This window comes from Myotis myotis, unplaced genomic scaffold (genome assembly GCF_014108235.1).
Source record: "Myotis myotis isolate mMyoMyo1 unplaced genomic scaffold, mMyoMyo1.p scaffold_m19_p_14, whole genome shotgun sequence".
NCBI classification, from domain to species: Eukaryota; Metazoa; Chordata; class Mammalia; order Chiroptera; family Vespertilionidae; genus Myotis; species Myotis myotis.
This window is the reverse complement of record NW_023416318.1, coordinates 41,359,013-41,375,807: the sequence shown is the minus strand read 5'-3', so window position 1 is coordinate 41,375,807 and position 16,795 is coordinate 41,359,013. Positions and strand designations below refer to the sequence as shown.

At 39.7% G+C, this 16,795-nt stretch overlaps 1 protein-coding gene across 13 annotated transcripts in view; it reads left to right on the top strand.

Annotated features, from left to right (window-relative positions):
- The window catches only part of LCLAT1 (lysocardiolipin acyltransferase 1), a 129,789-nt gene that overhangs the window by 10,287 nt on the left and 102,707 nt on the right, over positions 1 to 16,795 (top strand). For 4 of the 13 annotated variants that reach the window (XR_004971894.1, XM_036334968.1, XM_036334962.1 and 1 more), the window contains exon 2: positions 4,342 to 4,402. The exons of the other annotated variants lie outside the window; for them this stretch is intronic. Coding sequence is in view for 2 of the 4 variants with exons in the window: in XM_036334962.1 (XP_036190855.1) it covers positions 4,347 to 4,402 (56 nt within the window). In the remaining 2 variants the exon portion in view is untranslated. The remainder of the gene's footprint in view (positions 1 to 4,341; positions 4,403 to 16,795) is intronic. 13 annotated transcript variants of the gene reach the window in all.

Below are 16,795 nucleotides of genomic sequence, written 5' to 3'. Positions count from 1 at the left end.
TTGAGTCAGTTACCTTCTTCTCTCCTTAGAGGCTGAGAGAAGTTCCTCAGAAATTAGCAGTGATCTGGGGAAGATCTGAGCCTTCTGTGGGTTATGTAATTGGAACAAGTTAGGGAATGGTTCAAGGGCATCCTCGGCTACTATTAGTTTAGGACAGTGGTGGGCAAACTGCAGCTCGCGAGCCACATGCGGCTCTTTGGCCCCTTGAGTGTGGCTCTTCCACAAAATACCACATGCGGACGCGCATGTACAGTGCGATTGAAACTTCATGGCCCATGCGCAGAAGTCGGTATTTTGTGGAAGAGCCACACTAAAGGGGCCAAAGAGCTGCATGTGGCTCGCGAGCCGCAGTTTGCCGACCACTGGTTTAGGATAATGAAAATAAGCCTCAGTGGAAGATGTCTATCTTGTGAACAACAAGGAGTTTACACATAGGTAGATACCTATAGTTATAACTGGTTTATACATTCATTTTGATATAACTAAATTAAATACTATAAACAAAAGCAGCAGTTTGCCTAATACAAACATTTTTTAAAGGTTTATGCAAAATAAAATGGTCCTTGTAATTTGTCTTTAGAATCAGAGTAAATTAGTAGATGCATGCCTGCTTTCTTTGAGTTCCTATAGCTATCTTTGGAACTTGAATACTCCAAGTGTTATGTAGTGTGGGGAGGGGAGCTGCCCCTTACTCTATTTCTTCTGGAGATTGGAATCTAGGCTCAGATTTTGTCCTCCCTGTCCATATTCTAGCTAGGGGTATTGCTATTAGGGAAAAGCTGAAGCTTCAAGGGCCTGGCCAGTTTTAACATTGCTGTCTCCTGCTCTCCCTAGACTGGGAAGGGGAATGAGGAGGATGGATGGGTGGATGGGACATATCTTGGGCTCTAGCTTTACTCTTCCGGCATTCCCATATTAAGTATTGTGACCATTACCATCCTCCTGGATTCCTGAGTTAATAAGCCTGTTAATTAATCCAGTTAGTACTTGAATGTCTCAGTTCCATGGCCCATGATAGCCTTTTTATACTGTGAATCATCTTACTAGCCCGGTATGCTGTTCCAAACTCCATTTTCCCTTCTCCCATTTGTCATCTTCACTGGCTGAAAGACAGAGTTGGGACTCTTTCTGAGAAGCTAGCAACAAAAGGATGAGATGATGTGTGCAGTGTGGGGAAAATAAATTGTGATGCTTCTGAACTATGGACCATTAACAAGGCAGTTTCTAGTTATTGAATGTACTTTCTAAAAGCTTTGAGTAAGTCTTTGTAATGGTTTCTATGTCTAGTGTGTTCATCCTGCTTCATGAATCTGAACAGGAAGCTTCTGTGAATAGATCATTCACATTTCTGTTTATATTGCTGTTGTTGAAGTGTTCTATAGTTGTTTCATAAACATTTCTTTGAAAAATAAACATTTCTATTAGAGAGATACATTGTAAGTTTCCTGTTGATAGAAAATAAAATGGTACATTTTGGTCAGAGAACAAAACCTGGCATTTGTTTCGAATTTGGTCATGTGATTCTTTTTGAATCTTCATGTTAAAAATGAGGTACCATTTTGTTTAAAGTCCAATGTTCTAGAGTTCAGCCCTTACTTTTGATGTTGTGTACAATACCTTGTTTTTATTTAACTCAGATAGATGCTTATGTGAGATCATTAGCTGGTGTCCTTTGAGTAGTGAAGGCTTTAGGGGTAAGTGGGGTATCTTAACTACGTGGATAACTCGGACAACTAATTCTGGCCATGTGCTCTCCTATCTCTAGATTCATATCTGTCCTGTGTCTGTTTGAAATCCCTGGTCATTACCTTTGGTCTCAACTGGGCTAGCATTAAATTCATTCTCAATTCCAGCTTAATTTTCCACCTGGATATATCTGCTTTTGTCTATTTATTCATCTAGACTTGAACCTTCATACTCAATTTGTTCTATTGCTTCTTTTGTGATGCTTTTGATGTTTTTCTCTACTTCTCATCTTTATGCTTGTGTTATTTTTATAGCCTACTATTTGTTTTCTAAAATAACAACTTCCATTTATTGTGTATGTGATATAATAAAAAATATATCTGGTCATTAACCCTGGATTCAATCACAGAGCTTCAAAAACCCTTGGAATTTCCCAAGTGGTAGGAGTATCTTTTGTTCTTCATAATAAACCATACCTGAGTTTATGCTACTGAAGTGACTAAGGGTGGTCTCTACAATAGTTTCCAGGGTAGGGGCTAGTCACACCAGAAAGACTTAGCTCTTCATTAGAGGGTTGGAGATTTTATTAAATTAATTAATTTTTTTATTTAAAAAAATAAAAAATCTTTATTATTGAAAGTTTTACATATGTCCTCCTTTCCCCCCCATTGACTTCTTCTAGTGCATCCCAATCTCCCATCCCAGGCCTTCACCACCCCATTGTCTGTGTCCATGGGTTATGCATATATGCATACAAGTTCTTTGGTGGATCTCCTCCTACCCACCCACCCCCACTTTCCCTCTGAGGTTACCCCCTTATCTCTGGGCTGAGAGAGGGATTAGAGTTTGGTCATGTAGCCAGTGATTTAATTAATCATGCCTATGCAGTGAAGCTCTGTATATAAACTCTGGGACAATGGAGTTTCTGGTTAATCAACCCATTGATCTGCTGGGAGGGTGACATCTGAATTTGTCCTCCTAGACCTTGCCCTTCACATCTTCCATTTGGCTGTTCCTGAGTCTTATCCTTTATAATAAAACTATAATCGTTTACGTATAGTGTTTTCAATGAGCTCTGTCTATTCTAGTAAATTACTGCACTTGTAGGAGGGTTGTGGGAGCCCCAAATTGTAGCCAAGTTGGATAGAAATTCTGTTAGCTTGTGGATATCAGAAGCAACGATAGCCTTGTAGGGTACTTTGCCCTTTAACTTGTGGGATCTGATGCTAATCCAGGTAATGACTGTCAGAATTGAATTGTAGGATACCCATTTCAGATGCACTGTGCTTACCCTTTGTCAGGCATTGTGGTATGGTTTTTGTTGTTGTTGTTAATCCTCACTCGAGGACATGCTTAGAGATGTGCTGATTAATTATGAGAAATTAGCTCACATGATTATGAAGTTTGAGACGTCTCATGATCTGCTGTCTGCAAGATTGAGAGTCAGGAAAGCCAGTGGTGTAATTCAGTCTGAGTCTCAAAGCCTGAGAACTAGCGATGCCAATGGTGTGAATAAATCCCAGTCCAAGGGCCAGAGAAGATGAGATGTCCCACCCATGCAGCTCAGTGAGGTGGGAAGAAGTGGGTGAATTCTCCATCCTCTGCCTTTTGGTCTATTCAGGTCCTCAATAGATTGCATCATGCCACCACACTGGAGAGGGTAATATGTTTTTCTAAATTCATCAATTCAGATGCTAATCTAGTGCTGAAATACCCTCACAGACACACCTAGAAATTATGTTTAATCTGGGTACTCAATGGTCAGTCAAATTGACACATAAATTAGCCACTACAGTGTGCCTCTTAGTAGTAAAAGGAATTGAAATTATTCTGATCCTTTTCATTTTAGTTAGTGTCTTTGGGATAAAAGAGCAGGTATGTGGAGAAGAACATGGTGGACTTAGAAGCCACCCACGTCTCCTCATTTGGATCACTTACATCTGGAACATTTTCTTTGATTTTGTTGTCAATATGTTTCTTATCTCTTCCTTTATAATTCTCCCTAATTATATTCTTGATAATTTGTGAAACTAAATACTTTTGTCTTTATTTCTCCTGAAGTGACATGAAAATATACTTACTTTTATGGATGGACTAGAGGCCCAGTGCACAAAATTTGTGCATGGGTAGGGCCCCTAGGCCTGGCCAGTGATCAGGGCCGATTGGGGCCTTCTGGCTGTTGGCTGGGGCCTCCCTTCCCTGGCTCCAGGCTGCTGGCTGGGGCCTTCCTTCGTTCTGTGCTGCTCCTGGTGGTCAGTGCATGTCATAGCGAGCAATCCGTCTTCCCGGTCGAACTCCCGTGGGGACAATTTGCATATTAGCCTTTCATAGATAGATAGATAGATAGATAGATAGATAGATAGATAGATAGATAGATAGATAGATGAACGTAGACACATTCAAAGTGATGGCAAAATTTGGAAACCTTTCAGAGAGCAGACTACCAAACTTATGTTTTTGTCTTCTCACATGCGTTCTGCTTTTGGATTGCCCCTTGCCCTCAGTTGTTTTAACTTTTTAAAAGGGATCATTAAGTGGATAATGGAGACGAATGGGCAGCAGCTTGTTGTGGTTGCTGTTCCTTGGCTTCACCATTATCCACAGTCTGCATTTGGCCTTCCAGGTTCTGAAATCTAATTTCCTTGCTTCATCCAGTGCTCATGACTTCATTCATGGAAGGAAATTCAGAAGGGATTGATATTTACAAAAGCCAGAGGTCTGTATAATAATTTATATGGAGAGATCGATCTTTCTGGTTAAATTCATATTCACTGTTTAGAGTATCTTTCTGTGTTAATAATCTAACAATATCTTACTGAACAAAGTCATTCCAATAGTAAGAAAGTTGACTAGTATGTTAAGCGATGATAAAATGGCATACAGATAAACATGTTTTAAGGATTTTATTTAATTGATAATCAGTGAAGGAATCAGGCAAGTGGTATAATTGGTTCAAAGGAAAAGTAAAAAAATAAAATAAATAAAACACCCACAAATTTATATGAAATAAAGGAACGTTGAACTGGATTGCAAATGGAGACAAAAGTGGTTTGTGGGAGGAAGGAAGCCAGGTAGCAGTGAGGGAAGTCAGTAGAAACCTCTATCTGACAGGATAGAATCTGCATATCTCTGTTACCTACAACTTAGTCACGCAATCTCAGAAAGAATCGGAATGCGATATGGTGGAAGGGTGTGCTATAAACAGTGCCAGGTTTTTCATGTTTTTCCTGTATATGTGACTATGAATTACAAGTGGGAGTTAGAGGATATTTGAGAACAGTTCTGCTGGACACTCTTGGAGCCTGATGAACGTTTACAGTTTATCATCACTTTGTAAATGAATACAGACATTTTAAAATAATTCGGTTTTTATTTAAATAATTGGTTATACACAGATTCAGGTTTGAATTTTTTATAGAAGTTGATAATTTTCTTTTTGCCACTGGTATTTTTATGAAAAGCTGTTGGTGACTTGGAGTATGTCACAAGGTTTTATATGCTCTGATTTTGTAAAGATATAATAAAGTTGCTTAAAATTATTGGGATGACTTATTGTGCAGTTGGAAAGAACCCAAGCTTTCTGATAATCTGAATCACTTACCTTATACATAAGAACGTGTAAGTATTATGATTTTATAACCTAACCTACTTTTAATTCTTTCTGAATATTTTAATGTATGTTTAAACAAAATAATTTTTTAGTTAACATGCATGCTTTATACATCTGGATGCAGTATTTCTCTGTTAGCTGGAATACATGTTAAGTGATGCTTTCCTTTTTATGATTCTTTCTGATAGATGATTTCTCCTAATATTGTGATGCCCTCTAGTGAGTTCAGCTTTGCAGATAAGAAGTTTGTGAGAGGCAGTAATCCATACAATAAAATCTTTAAAAAGAACATTCTAGTAATTAGAACTTTTCCTATATGTGTTGTGAGATGGCAAGTTTCTGTCTCTGGAAATGTTTAGGCATAGATTTAATAATCTCTCATGAGTTTTATTATTGTTGAATTAAGTGTAATTAATGTTCCAGAGACCTTTAAAATCTTCTTCAGCTTTTAAGGTTCTGGATTTATATGAGCCATTAATCATCAAGGTTTGTGAAGGTTTCAAAGGTAGTGTTAAGTCATGGATGTGACTTCAAGTAACTTATTTGCATCAGTTTGGAGAAAACAACAGTAGCTAGCCTTTATCGAACATTTATTCGGTTTCTGTAGCTGCTCAAAACATTTTACCTTTATGTCATTTAATCCTCACAATAATTATGAGGTAGTACTATCTTTATAGTTCCACTAGAGGCCCGGTGCACGAAAATTGTGCACAGGGCGGGGGGGAGGGGGAAGTTCTCTCGTCCCGGCCTGCGCCCTCTCGCAGTCCGGGAGCCCTCAGGGATGTCTGACTGCCGTGGAGGTGGGAGAGGCTCCCGCCACCACCGCTGCACTCACCAGCCTTGGGCCCAGCTTCTGGCTGAGCGGCGCCCCCTGGTGGTCAGTGTGTGCCACAGCGACCAGTCTTTCTGCCGTTCAGTCGATTTGCATATTAGCCTTTTATTACATAGGATAGGATGTTACTAGCAATTGAGACCCAGAGAGGTTATATAATTTGCAAAAAGTCAGTAAGTCATGGAACCACGACCAGCTTATATCAAGCAATAGTGGGTAGGCTAAGGTCATTTTTAATTGTTTACAGGTTGGCAGTTCTCTGATGGGTTATTTAGTTTCAAGGTAATTACTTTTGGCTACATTATTTTTACATTGCTGCACTTAAGTGTATGGTTTCTCTTGAGTTTCAATAACAGATGTAGTAGTTTAATAATTTGTACCTAAATCCTATATAATAAAAGCCTAATATGCTAAGTGTCTGATTGTCCAGTCATCTGTTCAACCAATCAAAGCGTAATATGTTAATGATATGCTAAGGATGTTCAACCACTCCCTATGACGTGCACTGACTACCAGGGGGCAGTTGCTCTGACCGGTAGATTAGCTTGCTGCTGGGGTCTGGCCCGATTGGGACTGAGCGAGATGGGTCAGACACGCCCTGGAACCCTACTGCATTTCCTCCCCGGTTGGCCAACCTCCTGCACCCCTCCCCAGCCCCGATCGTGCATCGGTGGAGTCCCTCGGCCTGGCCTGCACCCTCTCACAATCTGGGACCCCTCGGGGGATGTCAGAGAGCCGGTTTCGGCCTGATCCCGCAGGACAGGCTAAGGGACCCCACTGGTGCACGAATTCGTGCACTGGGCCTCTAGTGTTTATATAAGATTTTTGGCCCATGAGATGCTTACTTTAAAGACTTATTTGACAGATAGAATGAGACAGCCTTACTTTTCTAGTTTATTTTCTATAAAACATCCATTCTTTAAGATTTAGAGAACTTACTGCTCATTTCTGTGTTAAAGAATTCTCTTGAGGGCTTTATGGCTTAGGTTTCTTTTGGCTTTCAGAGTCATTTACCATCTTAATTGGATTTTAAGATTAGTATAGCTCTTTTCCTTTTGGTTTTCATCACCGGTAGAAACAGATTTCTCCATTTGTTGGTAAGTTAAGTTCATCAGATCAGGAGCTGGCTTTTTGATACCCTGGAATCTCCCTATTTGTGGTGTACTCAGGTCAGTGTTGGTTGTACAGAGATAATAAAGGATACATTTGCAGTCCAATTATTAGAAAGCTAAACTATAAGCACAAAGGAATGCTATATTGTGAAATATAAGGTAGTTTCTTTTTTCATTTCTGGATACTTGTCTGGTGTTAGTTTATGAAACGATTTCTTTGTAAAAAGCATTTTTATATAGTTCCTAACTTGCATATAGTAAGTTACATATTACTGGTGACCACATTAGTGGTTACCATTGAGGGTAGTTAATTGGTAGGCAGCATGAATAAAGGAGACTTCTGGGTTGCAGGTAATGTTCTGCTCTGATCTGGGTGTACTCACTTTGTAAAAATTCATCAAGCTATACACTTAGGATTTGTATACTTTACTCTGTCCTCTAGTTTTAAAAAGGCTGAAAGTGGCATGTTCTCCTTCCTGGGAGTATGCCTTTTCCTTCTCCCTTTTAGTCCCCTACAGGCGTGCACCTCCTAAACTCTAAGGGACCCCACAAAATTTGCAGCTAGGGGAGCAATGGGCAGTGGCAGCTCGTCCAGGACTAATTCCTGAACTTGTCCCCAAGGCTCCCTTTCTCTGACTCTCCATTGAGCTGACAGCAACCTCTTCCAGGCTCACTTCTTTCCCACAACGTTTCCAAAGAGCCAAAGCAGCTCCGCCTAAGCTCTCTCCTGTTGCTTCTTCTATCCTAGGCCCGTCCTTGTTTCACTGTCCCCAGCTTAAATAAATGTACTCTCAAAATAAAAAAATATATGTAAAAAATAAAAAGACTGAAAGTATGCACCAAAACAAAATACAAAATAGAAAAAGTAAAAGAAACAAGGACTGACTGGATTGGGAGCCAGGAGAACTGGGTTCAAGCCTCAACTATACCACTAAAGACTGTTATTTTAGGCAATTCATTGACCTCTGTGAACCTTAATGATTGTATCTTTAAAATTGAAATAATGCCTACCTAATGTATTTCAATTGCAGTAAATATTTGAAAACACACTGGAGACTAGGAAATGCTCTTGGAAGCAGTATTTTTGTTAATACTTTTACATTTGTAGTATTGTTACTCTCACATAAAATGGACCCCATATATATTTAAAAGTAGTAAAAGGACCAATAGTTGAAAGACATTTTGATAAACTGAAGCAGTTTTGTTCATACCTGGTGTTGAATTCCTAAAAAAATATAAAATAGTAGAGCAATTTAGTTGACTTTCCTTCTTTTTAACACATTTTGTACCGCTCAGGAGTTTTCTCGTGTTTCGTGAGCCATCTGTTAAGGACCGCTCACGAGTGTTCTCGTTTTTCACGCCCATGGAAAAAGGAGCGAATCTAGATACTTATGTAAATTTTGTTTGGTCTCTCTTCATAGAGGAAAATGTTTTACGCAGTACCATACGTTAAAAAAGTACTAGGAGAAAAAACAAACAAACAAACAAAAAAAACAAAAACAAAACAAAACAAAACAAACAAACAAAAGTACTAGGAACTTTAATTGTTTAATTGTTTTTGTAAATAAAAATTTTATAATTATTGAAAAACAACACCTAAAGTGCATTATGATGATTTAAATAACGTGCAATTTGCCCAAAAACGTGCGGTCCCTGGCGTATGTCTTAGAGATTTCTATGCGGTACGCAATGTGTTAATACTAAGCCATTCAACAAGTAGTAGTCGAGTTCTTTCCAAGTATGCTGGGTCTGATGTTGAAGCTATAATAGTGAACAATATCAACATGGTCCTCACAACTGTGGAGCTGTAGAACTAAAATTCTAGAGGGAATGACAGGCCAAAAAACAGAAAACAGACAAACGAGTAAAACAACAAGTTGTAATGAGAGCCATAAAGGAAGTAATAAGTCAGGCAGAGAGAAACTACAAGGGGAACTTGCTTCCAGTAGTTGGTCAGTCTTAGTGAAAGCTGACATCTGAAAGGAAGCTAAACTATAAGCAAAAAGGAATGCTATATTGTGAAATATAAGGAAGAAAGGAGGGTAGTAGTTAAGCAAAAGTCTGCGAAGACCATTGTAGGCTGCCTGGACAATTTGCACAAAGCCGAGGCAGGAAATGGCCTATTGGATTACTTGACCGAAGAGAGTGGTTGGAATGTCAGTGTAGGGGAGTGGGAGATGTTACACTTAGAAAGATAGGTGGGAACCAACTTTTATAAAACTTGCAGATTTTGGTAGAAATTTGATTTTCACTCTAGGCTTAATGTAAGACCATTAAGGAGTCTTAAACAGGGAAATGATATAATCAGAATTATATGTCAAGATTTTTATTTTTATTTTTTTCCACAGTGTGGAGAAAGGACTGACTGGGTGGGTGGGGTTCTGGTTTGGCCAAGAGTGAAAAAAGGAAGTCACTTGTAGTCCAAGCAAAAGATGATGATGGCTTGGATTATGTGGTGGCAATTAAAATGGATAGAAAATGGTAGCTTTAGGATATATTTTGGAGGTAAAGTTGACAGGTCTCTTGCTGATCTTACTGAATTTGGGGAGTGAGGGAAAAGAAAGAATGAAAGGTGACTCTTAGGTTTCTTGGTAGAGAATCTGAGTGGATGCTGTTACCATTTATGGAGATGGAGAAAAACTGAGGGCAAGTGGGGGTAGGGGAAGGGGGAGGACTAATTATGACATTTATTCTGAGTATGTTCAGTTTCATAGAACTATTAGACACCAAGTATCAGGTAATCAGCTGGATCTGAGAGTTTGGAGCTCAGAGGAGAGGATTGTGTTGGATATATATTTTGGAACGGTCAGCATGGAGATAATGTAGGGGAAGGACGGAGGAGGAAAGGACTAAGAGAAGACAACCAGTGTCTGAGTGGTAGGAAGCCCCAGCAGGTCCAGTGGAGGAAGAGCCAACCAAGGAGTGCATGAGAGAAGGACTAATGAGGTCAGAAGAAAGCCAGGGGAGTGGTGTCACAAAAGCCAAGAGAGGCTAGCATTTCAAGGAGGAAGAGGCCATTCATGTGGGAAGCTACCGAGAGACAGATTAAAACGAGAACAGAGAAGTGGCCATTGGACTTGGCAGTGTGAAAGTGGACTTTTTTGCTGAAGTGGTTTCAGTGGAATGATAGAGGAAAAAAGCCAGACTATAGTTGATTAAAGAGGGAATGGGAAGTGAGAAATGTTGTATATCCTTACAGTGCATTCTTTGTTGGGTAGATAATCACTTAATGTGTATGAGGAGTCTAAAAAACCCATTCAGTAAGCTTGTGGGTTTGCATTGTCCATAAATGGCTGTAGGAAATTAGGATTGGCTTTTGCCTCTAAATAAGTTTTCTTTAGTTAGCATTTGATTGTTAATTTAAAATGTCCTGAATTTCATAGGTGGCTTCTATTTTAGAGTAAAATAGAATGTTCAGTCTGTGTTAACTTCTACAGTTCGTATTATATTAAGTTGAAACTTGGAGTATTTACCTTTTCAGGAAAGTAATTATATGCCTTGAAAATCATGCAAGGACTATTTCATTTTGAAACACTTAAAAATTCATTTTGGTTTTGTAATTACAGTGTTTTAGTAAGAGAGACATCTAAACGGATTGTATTTGGCAATTATGTGCATGTTCGTGTTCTAAACTAAGCAATGTTTCTGTGGTTTAGATTTTTCCTTGGAAATAGAATTTTAATCAGTGTAGGTTAAACTTTTTCCCAAGCATGTTATAATTAGCACTGGCCACAACTTAATCCTACAAATGTATATAATTTAATATTTTATGAGTACTCCTGCCATTAAATAAAAGCAAAAAGGAATTATCTGGATATTAAAAAAAATCTCTAGCTTGTTTTTCCGTAATATGGCTACTTAAAGAGAATTAATCCATTGCCTGTATGGTCCTGTCACTGGGAATGATGTTACTTATTTTAGAGTTACCTGGTCTTAATATACCGTGACAGCTTATTCCTATGTTCTTTTGAGTATACTGTATATTAATGTAATTACTGGGAAAGATATTGTAGGATCTACTTTCCAAATGTGTTTAGTCTGCCAACTCAGGTCCACGGCTTTGGCCAACACATAGACCTGTTCAAAATTCTAAGGGCAAATAATTTGGATTATAGCAAATTTTTTAAGAAAGTTGTTAAGCACCTTCTTTTGAGTAAGACACATTTAGGGTCTCAGTTTTTTAACTTCCTAGTTTGTAAAAAACAAGAAAAAGTCTGAAAAACTGTTATAGCCAAGAGGAGCCTAGGGAGAAATGATGACTAAGTGTAACATAGTATCCAGGAAATGAACAAGGACATTAAAAACACTAACAAAATTAAAAAAAAAATTAAATATTTTTATTGGTTTTTAGAGAGAAAGGAAGGGAGAGGGATAGAAAGATAGAAACATAGATGAGGTGAGAGAGAAACAGCATCGGTTGGCTGCCTCCCACATACCTCATACTAGGGATCGAGCCTACAACCCAGGCATGTGCCCTGACCAGAATTGAACTGGTGACCTCTTGATTCTTGGGTCTACACTCAACCACTGAGCCACACTGGCCAGGCTAAGGAAATTAAAGTAAGGAAATTTAAATAAAGTACAGACTTTAGTTAAGAAAAATGCATTAGGGCATTGTCTTAGAACTGTAGATAGCCTTAACCACTATTTAAAAACATTTTTAATGTAAAAATTAAATCATGAAATTTTAATCTCATGATATCACATTGTATGTAAGTCATAGAAAATTGAATTATAAGTATAAAGTAATAAAATTAACTTAGCATTCTTAACACATTATCAACTTGTACTATTTTTCTCACTTCATTGTAGACTGGTAGAAACCTTGACATATATTGGGATTGGTCTTCAGTTTACATTGGGGGGCCATTGACCTAACCAACCTCATCTTCTCTCACTATTCTTCAGAACATAGCCAGATATACTTTTGCTTAATTTTGACTTACTTGTTTTCTGCCGGGGTCCAACCCCAGCAGGTCCAGGGGTCCCCAAAGGTGTGGACGGAGTCGGCGAAGAAGAAATGACATGCAGTGTTCAGGTGATCATCATAGCTGGGTTCTCTTGTCAGGATCTCCAGCCAGGTTCTGTGTCCATGTTCTCTTGCTAGGTTCTCCAGCCAGGTTCAGTCACCAGGTTCTTGTCAGGTTCTCTTGCCATGTTCTATCCAGGTTCTGTAGCCAGGTTCTGTAGCCAGGTCTTCAGCCAGATTCTCTCGCTAGGTTCTGTCTCTAGGTTCTGAGGCCAGTTTCTGCCCAGGATCTTTTGCCATGCTCTCTCCAGCGAAGTTCTTCTGTCTCTAGGTTCTGTGTAGGTTCTGTCTTCTTGGTTCTGTCTTGTTACATCTGTATTTATACCAGTTGATTCCAGTCCTATCAATCTCTATTCCAAAGGTTAGGGCGTTTCTTATCTCCATTCCAGGGAGTAAAGATTATGTAGCTTAAGCATGATTGTTCATAGTTAAAGTGATTAATTACTCGCCTGGCACTTAGTTAAGAGGTTTTATTCCCTCCCTAACTTCAGGGGAAAATCCCTACCTGGGGAAACAACCTTTCTCAGAGGTGACCTTGGTTAAAACACATAGTGCCAAGAAGGTGAGCAAACATATTAAGAACAGTATGCCATATATGCCAGATCCCTTGAAACAGCAAGCATGGACCGGCTCCCGGCAAATTCCCCCTTTTTTATTTTTTAAAAGCAGGCATTAAAAAGAAAAAACCCAAATGCTCTCTTGTATCCATTTTAAGAGTAGGATTGGCGCTTTCCGCTAGTACCTGAGTCCTGATCTATCACCTCACGGAAAGCTTGCCAATCCTGCACTTTCCCGGGGTAGAAAGGCTGCAGTGGGGTTAAGGATAAGGCTCCTTGGGCCTACCTCCTCCCATGCCTTTACATTTACCTTTCCGGCACCTTTCCTTCCTCAGAAAAGCATGGACGTATTTCTTGTATAAAATGTTCCATCTGACTGGGAGTAATCTTAACTCCTCTGCTAGCAAGCATATGTGTTAAAAGATCAATACAGAGTCTTTTTTCTTTAGACTCAGTATGGCACATCTTAATCTAAAGATCAATACAGAGTCTTCTTTCTTTGGACTCAGTATGGCACATCTTCTCAATCTAAGAATCAATACAGAGTCTTCTTTCTTTGGACTCAGTATGGCACATCTTCTCAATCTAAGTTCTGTACTATCCACCTTCTTACCCTACTTATCCTCTGTAGGGGGGTCTGCAGTACCCTGGTGGAGTCCTATCCGTCCTGAGTGTGGGGTTCTCAATGGGGGGGGGGGGGGTTTACCTAGGGGAATCCTGTTCCAGGGGTTCCCAAAGGTGTGGAAGGAGTCGGCGAAGACTATCCACCCTCTTCCTACGGTGGAGTCCTATCCATCCCGAGAGTGGGGCTTACCTAGGTGTCCCTGTTCAGGCGCCAGGTGCCGGGGTCCAACCCCAGCAGGTCCAGGGGTTCCCAAAGGCGTAGACGGAGTCGGCAAAGAAGGAAGGACACAGAGACAGTGTTCAGTTGATCAGCAGCCTAGCCAGGATCTCTAGCCAGGATCTCCAGCCAAGTTCTGGTCTGGATCTCCAGAGAGGTTCTGCTTCGGATCTCCAGCCAGGTTCTGTGCCCATGTTCTCTTGCTAGGTTCTCCAGGTTCTCCAGCCAGGTTCAGTCACCAGGTTCTAGTCAGGTTCTCTTGCCAATTTCTGTAGTCAGGTTCAGTCCAGGATCTTTTGCCATGTTCTCTCCAGTGAAGTTCTTCTGTCTCTAGGTTCTGTGTAGGTTCTGTCTTCTTGGTTCTGTCTTCTAAGTTCTGTCTTCTTACATCTGTATTTATACCAGTTGATTCCAGTCCTATCAATCTCTATTCCAAAGGTTAGGGTGTTTCTTATCTCCATTCCAGGGAGTAAAGATTATGTAGCTTAAGCATGATTGTTCATAGTTAAAGTGATTAATTACCCGCCTGGCACTCAGTTAAGAGGTTTTATTCCCTCCCTAACTTCAGGGGAAAATCCCTACCTAGGGAAACAACCTTTCTCAGAGGTGACCTTGGTTAAAACACATAGTGCCAAGAAGGTGAGCAAACATATTAAGAACAGTATGCCATATATGCCAGGTCCCTTGAAACAGCAAGCATGGACCGGCTCCCGGCAGTTTTCATCCATGTGGTTTCCTCATTCCTGGTTACATTCTACTCATCCTTCCGGGTTCATCTCAAATCCTCCTTGTGGCAGGGACTACTAGCTGTCCACCAAAATTTGTTCTTTTTTTCCCAAACCTGAAGGTAGCTCTTGTTGCCCATGTGACTGAATTCTAGCCAGTGGAATATGAGGAGAAATGGTAGGTTGTGGTTGTCTATATTTTCTGCTGGCTGGCTAGATACCATAGTGTGGAACTAGGGGAATGCAGAGCCATAATGAAGCAACCTGGATTCCTGAATAACTGGGTGGAAGAGAGTTGTCCACCAACCTGAATCTTCTTCCCTATTGTGTTAAGTTGGGTTCTAAAATTTGTTACCTAATTTTTACCTACTGTAATACTGTTACTTACTCTAGGAAGCAGTTTTTGACTATTCCAGTTCACTGAGATTATCACTTTGTCTCCCAAAATTCTGTGGTACTTATTAGATACTAAAGGCCCGGTGCACACATTCATGCATGGGTGGGGTCCCTCGGCCTGGCTGGCGATTGGGGACATCTCGCCCAGTCCCGATTGGGGCCAGCCAGCTGGGGCAGGGACCGCGGGAGGTTGGCTGTGGGAGCACACTGACCACCAGGGGGCAGCTCCTGCATTGAGCCTCTGCCCCCTGGTGATCAGTGCGCATCTTAGCTACCGGTCGACTTGTCATTCAGTCGACGGATCATAATGGTCACTTAGGCTTTTATATATGTAGATTTGCTATTCACATAAAAAAAAAACAACAACCTGCAAAAGCAGAAAAAGAAAGCAGCCTGTATTGAATTTGTGCATGATTTGAGTTACTTTGTCTGATATTTCTTTTGTATCCTCTTCGGTACACAGTTTAGGCACTCAGCAAAGACTATAAGGAATAAAATGTTGGGAACAAATCTTTAAAATAAGGCATAGATATTGATGTCTGCAATGGTGTTAAATTTGATTAACTTCATTTTAGTTTTCTCTGGTAGGTTTTCATTCTAAAGGAGAAACATGTTATAGAAAACCCACAATTTAATAAATTAGAACTAAGATCTTACAAACTAGTGAAATTTGTAGTCACAAAGCCACTTCCTTTTCTCTACGCCTCCCTTTTTCTCTTCTACAAATGTTAAACTTTCATGACATGTTATGTTCTAGGCCAGCGATGGCGAACCTTTTGAGCTCGGCGTGTCAGCATTTTGAAAAACCCTAACTTAACTCTGGTGCCGTGTCACATATAGAAATTTTTTGATATTTGCAACCATAGTAAAACCAAGACTTATATTTCTGATATTTAAATGCCATTCAACAAAGAAAAATCAACCAAAAAAATGAGTTCGCGTGTCACCTCTGACACGCGTGTCATAGGTTCGCCATCACTGTTCTAGGCCTAGCTTTGCCACTTACTTATTCTGTAACCTTGGAAAGTATATTAGTCTGTCTAATTGAAGAGAAACTTTGTATTCTAGAGGTAGACATGATAAGCTGAATTTTTCCCCCTCCAAGTGAATGGATTTTGTACAGAGAATATAATTCATAAGGTGTGAGTAAAATAAAAACAAATGTGATGTTTCTTCGTTACCTTCCTAAGACCCAGCAGGGGAGAAAAGGGATGGGTTTCCACTCCATAACGAAATAGAGCTTTACCGTTTCTTACCACATAGGCAGGATAATGGGCCCAAGGAAGAATGGCTAATTCAGCATGTGGGTATTTTCAAGTTGGGGTTGAGGAGTGCCATGTGGCCTCAGCCTGGCCCAAAGAGAGGTAGCTGTTTGTGTACAAGAAACCCACCCTTACTCTTAAAACACTGCAAAGCTGGTGACACTCTTACCTTTCAGATGAAGCATTTGTATCTAAATTCATGTGGTGCATCTTAACCTAGCTATATCAGTTTGTTTTTAATAACAATAATCACAACCAATATTACCAAGTATGTGCTATGTACAACCAATTACTGCTCTAAGTACTTTACATGTATTAACTCATTTGATTTTCACAACCCCTTGTCTGGTACTGCGATTAGTCCTATTTTTATAATTGAGGCAGTAGCAGGTTGGAAATATCACAATTATTAAATGGCATATCTGGGATTCAAACCCAGATAATCAACCTTTGGCTAATTTATGGGTGAGTCTGATGATAAGTTTCATTCTAGGAGGCCTAGAATTCAAAAAGGAGATTTTTCTGGGAGTTCCTTACTGATACAACAAGTTTCTTTATTTACTTTTCTGCGTTTCTTCATCAGTAAAATAGAGTTTCAAGAAACTAGGACCTTGAAGTGCTTCCTGTTGAATAAGACTAAAATTTTGAACTCTTAAATTTTAACACCTAAATTTTTCTTGTTACTACTTTCCAACAAATTTATTTTACTGCAGCATGAAAATTTTATTATAGATTTAATCTTACC